Below are 17,037 nucleotides of genomic sequence, written 5' to 3' on the forward strand. Positions count from 1 at the left end.
CCAGGACCTGCTGACCTTCAGGAGACTTCTCAAGACCTGGTTGTTCGAACAGTAGCAGCTCTCCTCCCGCCCCCCCCCCCCCCCCTAGCGCCTTGAGACCCTCACGGGTGAGTAGCGCGCTCTACAAATGTTTGATTGATTGAATTATGCTGCAAGGTTGGACCAAATTATGCGTGGACTAAACTTTGTTACAAGAGAAGGCAAATGACGCACTGCAATGGAATATTTTTTGATATTATGACTTCACTATTTTGTAATTTTGACACTTGTTAACACTGGCTGGGCTACGGTTTCTCCTCATTAGTACTCGTTCGACACCTTAATACAGCAATAAGCAACAGAGATGTGACAGTTCAACCTTTACAAAGGGCTTTCATTGCGCGGCAACACGTGTTGCCCCGTTTTAAGTAACTATTGATCTGTTTGAGCTAGAAAGATTATGCAGCAGATAATCGATTATGTAACAAATGCAGCAAATCTTTACTTATGTGGGAAACACCACAGCCTCAGAATTTCAAAATGCCAGTGGACCTGACTACAACAAATTTCTACACAAGTCATTGTCTTTTTTAAGATTCATAGACACTGTCTTTAAAGACCTGAACATACTTCACTGTACTCCTCTCTGTATCCTTCTCATGGTTTCAAAAATTACAGCCTTGATTGAAAAAATAAACCACTTTTCTCAACCAACTCTGTTCTGGTTGCTCAATTTTGAACACCCACTTGCATGTAAAACACTTAGGGCCAGATCACAAAACATTTTTGCCAAGCGATATTTCATTTCCTTGGCCAGTTAAAGCACTGGTCGCTCCAAGCACATTTTCCACTGTATTATGAAAACAGGGTTCTAAAGGTGATAATAAGTGACAAGAATGTTTGTGCATATGTTTTGTGGCAGTGATGTGTTCGTTCTGTTGTTATTTGTGCTACTGTATTTTTGTTGTGCAGTCTTACAACTTGAAATTGTTGTGTAACATTGCGGTTGCTGTGTTGTATTCTGTTTTAACTGTTTCGATGTCCTCTTTCATGTTTTAATTGAGTTTTTACGGTACTTTGTGTAGATGTTATTGTGTTAGGTACTGTTGTTTATTTCAGATATGTCAACAAATGCTGCTACATTTCCAGTCAACCGCAGCACATGCGTTGATAGGTCCTGTAACTATCAACCTTTTACAACTGTGTAAAGTGGTAAAATAGTGCTGCTCCACTCTTCAACTATTTCAGAGATCAGTCAGCCCAAAACTGGTTGACACTGTGCCTTAACTTAGCACTCCCAGTGCTCACTTTATTTGATGTGGCCCTATCCTCACCCTAACTTCATCTTCATAATTCACTTTTCTCCTTTGATTCCTCTCCACCCATCACTCTGAAGTCCACTTGACTCTCAAAGTTGTAGAACGGTTCTTCATGCTAAAACACACCTCAGAAACAGGAGTTTTAAGGCTCTATCACTTGATAAACACTTCCCATTATCCCTTGCCACATCATCTGAATTCACCGTCCATGGCACTAGCCTAAATGTCCAGTAAATTGCATAGGTATAAGCAGTGTAAATAAGAAGTTTATCACATTTTGTTACATAAGGTGACTTGTCTATATCGCGTTATTCTATTGAATGTTTCAATTACTATTCCATATATTACCACGCAATTTGTATATACCCATATGTATCGCCTTGTTTGTATCTGAAGCACTATTGTTGTGAAGATATATAATGTTCAAGATAACACCAGACTCTTGCTGGTTTTGTTCTATTCATTGTTCTAGTTTGTCAGAAATGAGTCTTGTGGCACACAGTGGCTATGTACATATCCAACCGGACACTCACCATAGCCAAGGGTCACTTCCTACACTCCTTGCCCACAGCACTTGGCCACAAGCTGCGTGCAGCTCTTCTGCTCTGGCAGTAGGGTGGCTGCGTCACGCATAGTGGGTTCAGAGGTATGGGCATTGATGAAGGAATAGTTGAAGACCAAACCCAATTTTCATTGCCTGCGGTCGATGTCCAAAAGGCTTGTGTAGTGGTTCTATTCTGCAGAGTGCATGGCTTGGCCAATGGACATATCTTAGGACTGGTGTCCAGTGTTTTCTGTGCACAGTCAAAGGGTGGTCCTCGTGTGCCATTGACGCACCCACCAGGACATCATTGAAAAACACCCTTTGCAATTGACTGATAAAACCCTAGTGAAAAGTCATGTTAGGTTGTGATGGAAGCAATTGGATGCAAGAACCCCAGATAAATTGCAATACCTCGCCCATGGCTTCATAAATGATGTCAATAAAATACTTTCTTAACCTTCACAGCTGACCAAGCTTAGGGCTGCCAGAGGTGAAGGTGCAGCGCTGGAAGTGGACAATTCATGTACTCGCTTAACAGACATGTTCGCCATGATGGAGGCCTGCCAATATCTGCAAGCTCTTGCAACTGCTCCCTCTTCACCAACAGAGACCTCATTTTGCTCAACAACGTGTCTCCCCACACTGCACTGCAGCTTGTCAAGTGGAAGGCCTTTGCTAAGTCACTAATGCTAGAGAAATTGAATCCTGCCACACAATTGAGCCTATTCCTCTGAGAATGCAGTAGAATCCGCCCTAACCACACCAACTAACACCCCCAACCTTAGATTTTACACAAGTGCAAATTGTTTTTGTGAACTATCAGATGTGCAAAATGCACTTTTATCCCAATCTGCACTGGGAAATTGGACCATTTGATTATATCTGAAACTCTAGCTTACACCTAAATAGTGGCGTCTTGTGAATTTGAAAGTCGTGGAGCGTAAGGCTTATTCCTGAAGTAGACTGTGCGAGCAAGTGTAGTGAGCAACTGCTACTGTCACCATGGGACTTCATGGGTGGTTGTCTGCAGCCAGATGCACCCAAATGCAGGCTGTCAGCGAGAATATGGTACATTGCAACGCGATGTATTGCATCGTGTGCTTTACCAACGCGGTCATTACAATGACCGCGTTGTTATTCCGTGATGCATTTCCATCGCAAGTCATTATAACAACTTGCACTAGAGGGCACACTGGACTTAGGTATAGTATTAATTTCTATTCCTACTCCAGGTCGCGCAACAGTAGGAAAGGTGTTGGAATTCATTTCCAATACCTCAGCCCCCCCCAGTACAAGTCGTTGTAATGACTTGCGATGTAGATGCATCACGTACTAACAACGCGGTCATTGTAACAACCGCATTGTAATGGTACAGTGATATGATGACAGCATTGTAAACGCTGTTTCCCATCAGCGAGGGTGGTGCACATCACAGAGGAGGAGTGGCTCTATGCCTGGGCAGGCCACAGTAGCAAGGGCTGATATCACACAAGACCTGAAAACCCTGTGACACAGTACATGGGCAATAAGTGTATGTGTTTGTCAGTGCTGTGGCTGCCTGACCCTCATGCAGGGTGAGGGTCAGAAGATGTGCTGAACGTTCAATATTTAATGCAGTAGGTAGGATGCATGTATTCATGAACATCAATTCATCAAAATGCCGAGGGTAGCGGTAGTAACATCACATACCCTTTGTCCCAGATGACAACACAGGAAAGGAAATGATATGACAGTTCTGATCTGTCTGTTTACAGCCTCTGTCACCTGTCTCCCGCCCATGTCCCACTCCATCTGTTTCTCACCTGTCTCTATATCACTGCTCTAATTCTCCTCTATCTCTCTCAGTTGTCATGGTCTCTTAATGTGTATCTTTATCACAACTTTCCCTCTGTCTTACCCTCTATATCATTAGTCTCTTTATAGTCCCTCTTTTTCACCAGCCTCTCCTCAAGTTATCTCTCACACAAATCTGCCTTTTAATCACCTCTCTCACCCACGTCTCCTCCCCTTTCCGAATTTTCTTTCTGACCTACCTGCTGTTTCTCAGCTATCTCTTTCAGCATCCACCTCCTTATCACTTTTTAGGTCGAGCATTTCAGACCTCTTGTATACACTTTAGTATATACATATATATGTATGTACTTTGTGATCTCTGGAGATCAGCTCTAGGACTTGTCTCCTTCCGCTTAGGGACTTTTTTTCCTGTTCAACTGCCTCTATTTAACTGTCTTGATAGAAAACGACCAGTAGAGGTCAGTAAAATACCAGAATTGCTTTCTGCTGAGGGAGTTTCTTCTTTTAAATTTTTCTGGCAACTGCCTCTATTTAACTTTCTTGATAGAAAACGACCAGCAGAGGTCAGTAAAACGCCAGAATCACTTTAGCATTCTCTAGATTCCAGTCCATAGAAATTATCTTCCAAGAGCACCTGTAGACATAATATTTTTTTCAAATCTTGTCATTTTTAGTGATATGACCACCGAAGGTCCAGATTTTATATTGAAAACAGAGTTTTGAACTATACCATTTCCCACTGAAAAGCAATATTATTCTCCATTTGTTTCCATACCTGGCGTGCCACGCAGTTTGGTGCTTACTTTCCCTCCATGTTAAAGAACAGTAGATGTTTCAGAACCCAGGCTAATGTGCTGCATAGCTAAATACATATAAGGTCCCAAAGGCGAGACCGATTGCATTGCAAATGCTTGTTTCTCACACTTGTCTAAAACCTTTTCTGTTGCTCTTACTGTGTCTTTCTCATCTGTTATAGTCTGTTTCTTTCTAACTTCACTCATTTGTCTCAACCTTTCTCACAGCTGTATCACTCTATTGCTCTTCTATTGATCCCGTCCATGTTAGCTGTCTCTTTATTATGTCTCTCACACATAAAATACAAACACAGCTGTTTTTTTCTGTCATTGATCTGCCACTCTACAGTGTATTCTTCCTATCCTCTCTCTGCTTCCACTACTCTCTCACTCTCTCTCTCTCTCCTCTCTCATTCTCTTCTGTCTTCACTCTTGTTTCTTCTGCGCTGATTTTCCTTTCTCCCCTTACATGCTCACAGACAGCCAAAGTGGAGCCGCTTTTCTGCTGCCATTTTGTTTCAGTGCAGCCCGTGTTCTAATCCTGACACATGTATTGGTGAAACAGTCAGATGTCCATGTTAACTGCAAGCTTCTGAAAGTAAACATGGCTCATGAGAACCATGTTCAACATTTATGTCTTTCCATTGCCTTTAGGACATGGGGGGGTCGCAAAGGCAGTTCCAGGGTTTGCAAAGGGCAAGCCAGGGTTCGCAACTGCGACCCCTGGCGACCTCTAAATGATGTCTGTGTATGTCTCTAATTAAAAACATTGAGCAGGGAACAACTAGGGGGTGGAGCCCCCACTCTCTTATTAAGAACCGGCCCTTAAACCTGAATAAACCAGGCCAGAGGTTGTGGAGGAAGTGTGACAATGTACATAAATAGTTCCAGTATTCACAGAGCGAGCTTAGAAAGGAGAAACCTCTGAGTGGAAAATTTTGCATTCAACAAAAAGAGTTATAAAAAGTTAAAATAAGACTTCCACAAATTTCTTGGCCCTATGTATGCATTCTTTGGGGGGGGGGGGGAAACATGTTTAAGGCATCAATGTTCGTGAATAATATGCCTTAAATCACATTGCTTATGAATGCCTAAAGTTGTTAGCATATGAGATGAAGGAAAACAGTAGGGTACTTCAAAATGAATAAAATATAATAAATTATGTAGAAGAATTCAAATGTCCTTATCAGAGGCAAGCCAAACCTGATAAAGTAAAGTAAAGCATATTTTACACGGAATTAACCAAGCAGATGACTAATACAAGAAGCCGGTTCAGTTTAACATTGAAGAGGCCAGGTGACATACACTTTACACTTGTGCACAAATGGAGCGCATGCTTCTTTACACGGTTTTTGGTGGTTGCGTAAAAGGGAATGGAGCGAACAGATTTGACTTTTGCCTGCGGTACCTAACATCTTTAGACCAGGACAAACCTACAGAAAGCAGATTGAGAAACAATTATAAAATATAATACATCTTTTGCTTATAAACCATTGTCTGTACGTATTACTACAGTACGTACCTGTTAAATTCACATTCGCAGAAAACAAATTGCGATAAACCATTTCATCTTAACTAAATTAATGGATATTTCAGAACAAATGGTAGTCAATCAATCAATCAATTTAAACTTTATTCAGCCACGTTCTGGCCATAAAAGTACATTTTACATAAAAAAACACTTATGTTGTAGATTAAAATACACAAAGTTAAAATAAATTCAGAATACAAGGCATATTCTAACGACCCGGGTCATAATTGTTAACCCACCATATTATTTCTTTTACAAACTGCCCCTGATAAAAAACGTGCAACCCCGTAACAAACAAAGGGGAAAGAAAGCATTTGTAGGTAGGTCAATGCTGGCCTAACTTGTGCAAATTGGCAATCTTTTGAAAGTGGTAGGATGTATTTAACTTGCAGTTCGGTATAAAAGCCACAAAAGAACATAAAGTGCAATAGGTCTTGTTCAGAGAAGTTATCACATGCACATGGTTGCCTAACTTTGAAAAAACTTTGGGTACAGTTAGGAGCCAGTGGATACAATTAAATCTAAATCTAGATAGTCACCATTTGCTAGAAGCCAATTCATTGAATATTTTATTTTCCAAATTGCCTTTTACAAGGTTTTTCCTAAAGGTGTGCCTGCATTTAATCTCGAAAATGTGTTTTCTCTGTTGGTTTTCCTAAAAGGATTTCGTATATCCTGTATTTCCCAGTGACTTCCTTTCTACCGCCTTTGCTGTTTCTTCAGGCATTTTCCCTCCCATATTCTGACTCCCTCTCTCCTCTTTATCATCCCTTTTCTTCATACTTATGGTTGAAAAAATTATTTTGGGAGATATCATCTAAGCCCTTATTATGTTTTTACTTTACTTCTTCTGAGTGCTAATTCCTCTCCTTCATTCTTACCGTCTCATCTCTCTACCCTAGTTTCCTATCTCTTGTGTTTCACTCTTTTCCGTGATTCTTTCCATTGTTTCATCCATCTTCTTGTTTTGGGTCGTGTTTGCAATTCTAAAAGGACCACAATGATCCCGAACATCTTTTTAGCCTTTCCTTTTTCTAAATTCCCTTTTTGTAAAAACATTTCTGGAAAAACTTTCAATTATTATTATTCTTATTCAATGGTTTTTAGAAATTGTCGCAGGTTTTGTTAATACTAAAGCTATCTTCCAAATCAGGATTCGATATGGAGTCCACAACTATTTTTCCTTTTAAAATAAGTTGTTTAAAGTACTTATCATTAAGTTGTTATTAAATAGTTTCGAACTGTTCTAGATGTATTTCTTTATATTTAACCAAACTGTGTGTAGAATAATTGTTTTCCTTAGCACGGGGTTTTGATTATCTAATTGTTCTTAACAAAGGAAATCTTTGAGCCATATTTTAGCATGCAAGTCCAGCAAACATTGACCATGACCTCAGACAACGGTTGTCATTAGAAAGAGATTATTTTTAGAGTTACCAACCTGTTGATTTGACACAAAATACAACTAATTTCGAGAATTTTAGGGTTAGAACAGTCTTACACTATTGTCACTAAAGCCTAAAATATGCCATGAAATTACATCATGATTAGGGCTCCCGGTTTTATGGTATTTATTTTTTTGCCATTTCCGTCTGTATTTATCCATATTTATTTTTTGGGTATTTTTTCTGTATTTATCCACATTTATTTTTGCTACAAGCAAAAGACGACGCTACAGCTAGTATTTTTCCACATTTATTTAAATTGACAATGCACACATGCGCTCGGTTGTTATTTGAGGGCACTGCCACTGTCAATGTACGCGAGGAGAGACCTCGGAGGGCAATAGCTGCTTGCATGGATGAGGTAATCCATTTTGAGGAATTTCAATCAATTGCTTGGCTAGGGCTCTGCCGGAGGGAGTTAGTGTTCTATTTGGTTGAACTGTAAGGATGAATGTACAGATCTGTAGGTAGCTGTCTCCGCTGCATTGTTTCACAAACCAGTCAAAACATCCATACCAAACACTCACATTGTGCTGACTAGATTCCAAGTGGTCAGACCTCATTAGCATGGATTGTACAAGTTCCCAGATTGCACAGTGGGGCCATCTCTCCCACCAGGCACGCAACATCCCTTTGGCTCAAAGGGCACCAAACCCCCCCCCCCTCATGTGTGTCAACCCGGGCTGAGACAGCGTCCCGGGCTGGCGTCCGTCTTCTTGCAGCCGCATCCTAGTACTTCACAGGTCTTTAAAAAGACCAGTCCCTTGTTAACTAGGCTTTGTTGTTTTTTTCACCCCTTCTTAGTGCTCCTGCATCTTCACTGCCCTCAAACTTTCCTTCACAGCCCCTTGGCCACAGCACGCTCCGGGATGATTCTGCTAACTACTACTCACTTAATGGAAGCTATTTTCTTAAAAATAGCCCTGAAAGTATTCAAAAGCTGTGAGACGCTGAAAGTAATAATATGCAACTAAAGTCAGAGATAATTGATATGATTCAAAATCTGGAATCTGTTCTGAGGGGATAATAAAGTTGCACTGCCTAGTTAAATCACAATGAAAGCAAGGACATGACTATTAAACAATTGGCGCAAGATCACACAGCCAGTGGTATAGCAGCGGTACCTTGGGCCCTAATGCAGGTTAAAAAAATGCTCCCTCATCCACGTCGGAACTTAAGGTGACAAGACTGCCATTACGGGCGTGTACTAGATAACTCATAGGCCTCCCCCCCCGCCTCCCCCTTGTTGTGTGTCAGCCCAGGCTGAGACAGCTTCACGGGCACACACACACAGACAGTGTTTGAGCTGCCAGCCACACCGAGTACTTCACAGGTCTTTAAAAAGACCATTCACTTGTTAACGAGGCTTTGTTGTTTTTTTCACCCCTTCTTAGAGCCCCTGCATCTCCACTATCCTCAAACTTTCCTTCACAGCACGCTCCGGGATGATTCTGTTAAAGACAGGCATCGCAGCATTGCGTGCATTCCCTGTGTCTGGCATCACGTGTGATGTACAATGTCTTGTGCACTGAAGTCCGGCAAAATTTGCTAGTATTTTGCCGTTTCTAAATATAAATACAGACAAAGGAAATACAGTTTTCCGTCTGTATTTATATGTATAAATCCGTAAAAACGGAAAACCGGGAGCCCTAATCATGATACATTGATGTTATGGCACAAAACTTTGACCATTTAACGTACTAATGCTCACCCTCACTAGTACAGTAATATTATTTCGGCATATTACATGCCCATCGTCTGTGAGGAGAAGTCATAGCTGTGTGTTTACAACTGAATGGTGTCTAATACATTAGCAATTTGTTTTAGCCACTGTAGAGCCATCTCTTCAGTTGCAATGTAAGGCAGCCACGCCTACAATCTGTAGTCCCTGCAATGATGCCTGTAGACTAGAGGGTGTGGAAACATCCAATGCATTCCCTGGATTCTTTAATGAGAACATTGAGGGGAGAGTGCTCTGTCATCTGTGCTTTAAGCCCTGATATGTTCCACTAAACCAAACTATGGCACCTCATTTAGAATATTGCAAATGGTCTGCTGATCCACTGGGGCAGTGGTGGAGGCCACTTCTGCTACTCCGATAGTGGACCACCTATAATATTCTAGGTTCACTGCAGATTTGACAAAATGTTTTTCTTGAAAGTGCTCCTACTGCTAGGGCAGGTGTAGTCTTTTACAAAAACTTAAGCTTGGATAGCCCCCATGTTTTGTTTGGATTTTGAAAAACAAAAACAAATGTTCCTGACACCCCGAACGTTTTTGCTTCATTCTTCCTGTACAAGGCTTCCTTGGCAGAGGTGTTGCTTGATCTGTGAGATTTGGGGTGTCAAATTTCCCAATTGCAAAAGCGGTTGGCCACAGGCTGGAGGGGATAGCCAAGGTTGGGGATAGACTATTCCCGTGAAGAACAGGTTCAGTATTGATTTGCATCAGATGGTCCTCTGTTTGGAGTGGCTATGTGGCCAAAAAATGATGGGCTGGAATGCTACCCTGAGCAATTGCCAGTGATTAGATTATTTGTAAGCATTCATCCCATCAGCTTTTGCGTGTTTGATTGTGAGCAGTATACTTTGACACATGACAATGGTGCAGCTTTCCAAGCCTACTTCTGTCAATGTTTGTGAATTCCAAAGATTGGAAATGTTTACCAATTCAAGGAGTGCTTCTGTGGGTGCAGATTTACTAACCCTTACTTGATAAACCATTCACTATATATATCTAAGTTCCTGATCCCAAAAAATCTATTGATTAAAAACTCTTAGTGAAATGAGAACAATGAGAAAACCTGACACAGACATAGCAGAAACATCTCACCCCCCCCCCGGACCCAACTACTAAGCGAAGAATGCACTTATTAAAGATGTGTCACACCCCGAACACCACCGTGAATCTACGCCCCTGTGAATTGGTTCACATGGTGCACACGAACAATAAAAAAAAGAAGCATTGAAAGCCCCACACTACATAGGAGAGGTTTCCAACACTGTAAAGCATGTGCCCATGTGGCAGAAGGGCTGATGGCCAATGGTTTCTTGCAGCAAAACCAGCTCAGATTCTACCATCAGAGAACATTTTGTGCCCTACCTCCAAATGAGGCATAGGGAAATGCTAGGTTGCCGACGTGGGGCATCCTTCGGATTAGTATACAGGAGATTTACCACCTCCACTAACATCTTAATAACAAACAAGTGGATAAAATAATAAAAAGAGATGTATAAATCTAGTTTGTGAAAAAATAAAACAGCATATTTCAAATGCATTATACACATTAATTTTTGGCATGTACGCATTACAAAGTGAAGAAGCTTTGCTGGGTCAATCATTGATCCTCACCTTCGTGGAAATGTAAGGCAAATAAATTTCACCATGGGTAGCTTATATTTCATTGGTTCTTGTATATATATTTTTTAATAATTTCACTTTCCGATCAATGTTCTTAGAAATGAAAAGCAAAAAAATTAGGACAATGTATTTTCAAAAATTAAAATAAAAAAATTACATTATGACATTTTTCAATTACATAAAAGCTATTAGTTTTAACAACAGGAATCCCATCTGGGGATTTACAGAATTGATGAAGATTAGGGTTAAGAGAGAGGTCAGGGACATAATAAATGGAAATCGGTAGGGACTCTTGTGGTTGTTTATGTTGAACATTTTGGTTTTGCAGAAGAAGCGTCCTCTGTAATAACAATTGTGAAAGCTCTCTCTTCACCCTCCTCATAATTGAGCATTTCCTCATTGCACATTAGTGTATTGGCATAGATGCCAGAATCTAAGCTTTCCGAAAACATCTCATTACAGAATATAGGCCTGATTCAGAGTTTGTAGGGTGGGAATTTACTCCGTCAGGCCGACCGAGTAAAATACTTTGTTGCCCTTATAGAATACTCATCCTACGAATTTAAAGTTATCCGTTATCTTGGCGGGTTCCTGTCAATGAACTAAAAGTTTGATGGATGGCTCCGTCAAACATGATGCTCATCTGTCAAACCTTTAACCTATTTTTATTTCTTCAAGAATAAAACAGCCTTTTGTTTTTAAAAAGCAAAACCTACTGATCCTCACACTATGGCAGTAGTCTTCCATGGTGTGTAAGTCATTTGAAAGATTTTACTGTCCCCTACTGCCAGGGTTTTCACAATTTACACTGTTTATCCAGTAGATTACCTTTGGGGCACCCTAATTTATGATCATTTTTTAAAGAAGCTTTTTGTGTATTATGGTAAACTAAAGACATTTGGTACATTAGTAATTGCTTTGATGTCCATCACTTTGAGATGTTTAATTCACTGAAGCATGGATTCACACTCAACGATCTGGCAATTTTCTAACTCTACATATAATGGACTATTTCAGTGAACACTTTCAGTCTCATATATTCTATTGCAGGAATCCACAATTATTAATGTAATCAGTAGAGGTGAATTGCCTGTTAGCATGGCTTTCCATGACTGTTTTCTAGAAGGGAACGTAAACAACACTCCGAACAGGAGTGAGGGAGGAGCACATTAAGGACCTGATTCACAAAGGGCCTCCGCACTCTCAGGGTGTCTCTGCACATGAGGAGGACTCTCCGCAATGAGATTCAGCCTGAGTGCAGAGACTCCCCCACAACTGCAGGGTTCCACCAGGAGTGTGGAGGCTCTTGGTGCATCAGGCACTCACTGCATATCTTGAGTGATCCCTCTTGTTTCAGGGAAGTCCTGCTTGATTTGCTCTCAGTTATCGTCTCCATATACCTTAAATCTCAACAATTCTGTACTATCTATGATTTTTTCAATGCACCTGCACATGCGGCAAATTTAAATAAGAAGTCAAGAGGGAAGAGTTCCAGGGGCATGATTCCCTCTGTTGATAAGCTTAGCTTGATTGCCACATATCCTGGAAGTCACGTTAGATAGCTAGGAATTTGATTTCTATAGGCTGGAAAAATAAAGAACCTCTTTCTGGGTAGGGTGGAGGGATTTTAATGAAATTTAGAGCTATGATCATTCAACAGCAACAATGCAGACAGTGTTAAAAAATGTAAGACTTTGGATAGCTGTTGAATCCGACACCTAAGGGTGAATTTACTAAAGTTTGGCTGGGTGATCACATGGTGTAAAGCGACACATAGTGATGCAAAGCATTGCTTTGATTTGTATACCATGAAAAAGGCCAGTGATCCGCAACACAATAGTGCGTAGCACCACAAAAGTGCATATGCAAACCTTTGTAAATCTGGGTCCTAGTATTTCGCTGGTTTTTCAAACCTTACACACATCTTCAAATGCCATATTTAGTTAAATAGAAATGATTTCAATACAGCTATGGTAAGATGGTGATTATTGTTATGAATTATCATTTGTGGTACTATTTTATAACTTTATGTTTCTGTCTTTTGATAATTAGAGGAACTCAGTAGAAACAATCTGATTCTCAAAAATTGCATTATCAGTGTCACACTTATGCGTAAAGCTTTCACAATAAGCATGATTCTTTGCTCCTGAGACTGGTAGCAGACCACCTGTGTTTTGTCACTACTAACTGCACCTGGTATTCTGGAAAAGTTAGCAATGGTTCTGCATAATCCCTAGACTGGGTCCATGGGTTTATGCAGAACACCAGCGCATTGTAACAAGTTTTATTTCATAACCTAGAATCCTCACTGTAAAGATGCTAACCTTCTGAGGCTGATGAGCAGACCTTCAGGTGCAAGAGAAACATCCAGGGAGTCTTGCTATCACAGTTGCCTTAAAAAAAGGCTTTTTTCCAAAGAATAAAATGCATTGATCAGAAATGGTCGCACTTCCAAAACCAAAGCACCCTTTTTAGCCACCCACTGTCCAGGTGCTGCTCAGGGGAGTATGTCACCACAGCACCCAGCAGAAGTCGACAGAAAAAGTGCAGCCCACACTTCGAGTTACTAAAAAACAAAAAACAGCGATTTACTGCCGCCTGCTGATGCAATTTACAAAATGTTCCAGCTAGCACCTCCCAGGGATCTGGAATATGTGGCAAGTGGCATCAGTACACTCGTATGCTGTGTGTGCAAGTTTTTTGACGAGGCAGACCTGTACAAATCTTGGGAACGGAATGCATCCGTTGGACTAGAATTGCAAGATTAATCGATCGCAATGCGGCCAATGCAATCTTCCACAGGCATTTGGCATCTGGTCTGAACAACTGGTACTTTGCGCCAGCACACCTTTGAGGTACGCACACTCCATAAACACCTCACAAATTCACAAAAAGTGCTTTGTCATTGGCGAGACAGTGCATATGGCTCATTTGCATTAAGTATCCACTGCAAACATCACTGCACTGGTGCTGGGTTCTGTTCTAGTGACCAATCAGGTTTGTCCTGTTCCTACTGCTTTAACACAGAGGCCCTGATTATGAGTTGCTCATTGTCTGCCGACCCATGTGTAATCCCCTGTTTGGTCGGAATTACAAGTTTGAAGGTATTTAACACATCAAATAATCATCGGATACGTTGAATAATTCAACCTTTGTTCAATTTTGGCAGGTCAAACCTGCAAAATTTAAGAGGAAAAACCTACAGTATTTACTGTATCTTGTGGATTTTGATGAGTTAAACACCAAAATCTGCATGTTATTCCCCAATAACTCATAATAGGTGCTATTTATCACAACCGATAAATAACGTATCTTGCAATATATAATGCCTATACTCATAATCAGGCCCAGGAAAGAATATCCTCTATTTTCTTTGGGGTCTGGATGTGATACAAAAGAACTCAACACTGTCAAAACATTTGATTGTTTTGATTCAACATAGACTTACCCAGAACGTTGCTGTAGTACGTATCCCACTCTCCCCAGATGGACTGAAAGGCAGCGTCTTGGACAATATATGATAACATATTCTCTAATCTCTGTGTCAGTGACATTACGTCGGAAAATTCTGACAAAGTGGCGGGGACGTAGGATGGTGGTGTTGGTATTTTCCCACAGTGCCTCTCCACAGTTGAGGCCGGTGTGAAGCGTAGTGAGTAAACAAAAGGAATGTCAAGTTTCAGGGCAACAAGATCACCGCAGATATTGACCGGGTCCGATAAAAGTACATTAAACTTGTTTCTTTGCAGTTTCCCCATTAAATCACTATTTTTCAGCACAGCATTGCAAAGGTGTCTGTTGTAGTCATTTAGTCGGAGAGCTACTTCACTGAATCTCTTGTAGAATTGCCAAGTATTGAGATATTGCTTTTCGTACATCCAGACTCTCATAATGTCTTCGATCAGGTTATTCACATGGTTCTGTCCAAAAGGAACTTGGAAAATTTCATACTTTACCCGTGAGGCTGTGTGGTTCGGGTTCACATATGGCGAGGCCGAGGACACCACAACTGTGACATTGTGGTCTCTGGCTACTAACTCCTGTATAATTACCTTAACATTCAACCAATGGCTGCCTTCTGTGGGCCAGATCAGTACATTCCCACATAGAACCGTGCCAGCAAGCATCATATGAAGAAGTATCAATTGGGCCGGCTTCTTAGCGCCTATTGCACCGGTCATGCCAGCCATAATCAGTACTGTGAGATGTCAAGGAGTATTTTCCTTGCTTGATGGTCTGTTACAAAGCAAAACTGAATGTTTATAGTGTCAGAGGGACTCACCTCTTGGACACAAGAGGCTCTGCAATTAACTGAAGGCCAGGCTCCTTAGGGATATGACTTGGATATCAAAATGTGCTAGAAAGATAAAATAAAGTTTAGTTGACATCACTGTGTTTCATCTTACAATACTTAAACTAACTGTATTATGAAGTCCACTCAGTGTCTCAAAGTGGTATGTAACATGCAAACTGCCAAGGTGGATGAATTAGCAGGATAGCTTATGCTGTGTTTTAATTTATCAATCTAATTTGCACTGGGATCTAGGCTGATGGTGAATATTCCTTCTGAAGTAAATTAATGTCGTACATGAAGTTAGCATACACATACCCTACTAGTTTCCTATAGGATATTTGTGCTTACCTGCAAAGCTCATGGGGGTTAATTCTGAAACAATGGAAAGGTTTGCATTGCTTGGCTTAAATCTAATTATTTCATGGCAGATTATTTTATTAATGTGTTATTTGCAACATCTTTCAGCTGAGTTTAATGAATGCCGCTTTCCGGTCTACTTCTTGTTTAATTAGGCCAGATTCCAAATGTGTTGTTATGAAGTTTAAATATGTTTCGGTACACTTTGGCTTATATTATTTCCAGAATTTTGAACCATTACAACATCAAATCTATATTCCATATGTTACTGTGGATAGCAGTTTTGCTTTTAATAATCTTTAAAAATGGTTCAAATGATGGGCTATGTATCTTTGTGTGAATGATTTTTAAATCCATATTTAGCGAGCTTGCATTTGCTCATAATATTAACAGATGGTTCTTATAGTTTCATTTTTTTTAAAGATCACACCCAAATATGTATAAGTCTCTACTGAGGCAATTTTGTCTCCTTTAAGGAACCAGTTGCCTCCTTTCCTCTTGTAGGCCCTAAAAGCAATACCATTTAATTTCTTTATGGTAATCTCCAAGCTGATGTTTGGGATACATACTATGTGTACTGAAATTAAATGCTGTAGCCCAGTTTGAGTTTTACTTAGCAAGACGAGATCATCAGCATATTGTACGTATGAAAGAGGTACAAATGTGAGTCTTGGTGGTTGTGAGTGTTCTAGGCTAATTGCTTCTGCAATATATAGATTGAAAAGGAAGGGTGCCAATACCCAGCCCTGTTTTGATATGTTGGGTGTGGGTATTTTCCTTGATAGTGTTTAACTGTCACCCAATTTGATCTTATACCAATTGTTTGAATACAAGAGATTTATTGCGTGTAGTAGTTTTGGTAGAATTCCCAAGTGGTTCAGCTTTGTCCACGGGTTACGTCGTGATACTATGTCAAAGCCTGCTTTATGATCGAGGAATCAGGCAAATAATTGGAATTTTGTGTTTGTGATTCCTCTATCAATATCCACAGAGCAGTTATATTATTAAAATTCCCTACTCAGGGTCGGAAACCGGTTTGATTTAGAGGAACTATGTGGTTTTTGTACATCCCATGCTTCCAGGTCTTGTAACAATATATTTTCTGCCTCTAACCCAGAAGGGCTATCACCCTGTAGCTCATTGGGGGGGGACACCATTTTTATGAACTGGAAGCATTATGGAGCCTCTCCAAGAGTCCGGGATTTCGCCCTTTGTCAAACAATAGCTGTACTGGGAGGACAACGTTTTGGACCAATAATCTAAATCTGTTTTCAATAGTCCAGGTGGGATGCCATCTGGGTCTAGGGCACCATCTATTTCAGATGTTGTTTTATAATAGACAGCAACTGGTTGGTGTTGTCTGATAAGATGTATTGGTGTACAGGTCGTTGCTCTATTTTAGGACTGACTACACTAGTTTATGCATTTGTAAATTCAAGTTTCTAATGTACAAAAACTACGTTATAAAATTTAATTTCTATTTCCACTAGCAAAATCCAGTAAAATAATGAATAAATTAAGGTACACGTTGGACCATGACTTAGCCTACCTAATGACCGGCACAAAACTTTACGCATGACATCATAAGAGACATCACAAATTCCAACATGAATAACATAA

General features: G+C 40.4%; 1 protein-coding gene across 1 annotated transcript in view; it reads right to left on the reverse strand.

The window, feature by feature from the left end:
* LOC146866452 (UDP-glucuronosyltransferase 2A1-like) overlaps window positions 1-15,077 on the reverse strand; it is a 203,163-nt gene extending 188,086 nt beyond the window's left edge. The window contains exon 1 of the mRNA XM_085636528.1: window positions 14,215-15,077. Coding sequence (XP_085492654.1) covers window positions 14,215-14,956 — 742 coding nt within the window. The 5' untranslated portion in view covers window positions 14,957-15,077. The remainder of the gene's footprint in view (window positions 1-14,214) is intronic.
* Between the last annotated feature and the right edge of the window lie 1,960 nt (window positions 15,078-17,037).

This window comes from Triturus cristatus, chromosome 2_1 (genome assembly GCF_964204655.1).
Source record: "Triturus cristatus chromosome 2_1, aTriCri1.1, whole genome shotgun sequence".
NCBI lineage: Eukaryota > Metazoa > Chordata > Amphibia > Caudata > Salamandridae > Triturus > Triturus cristatus.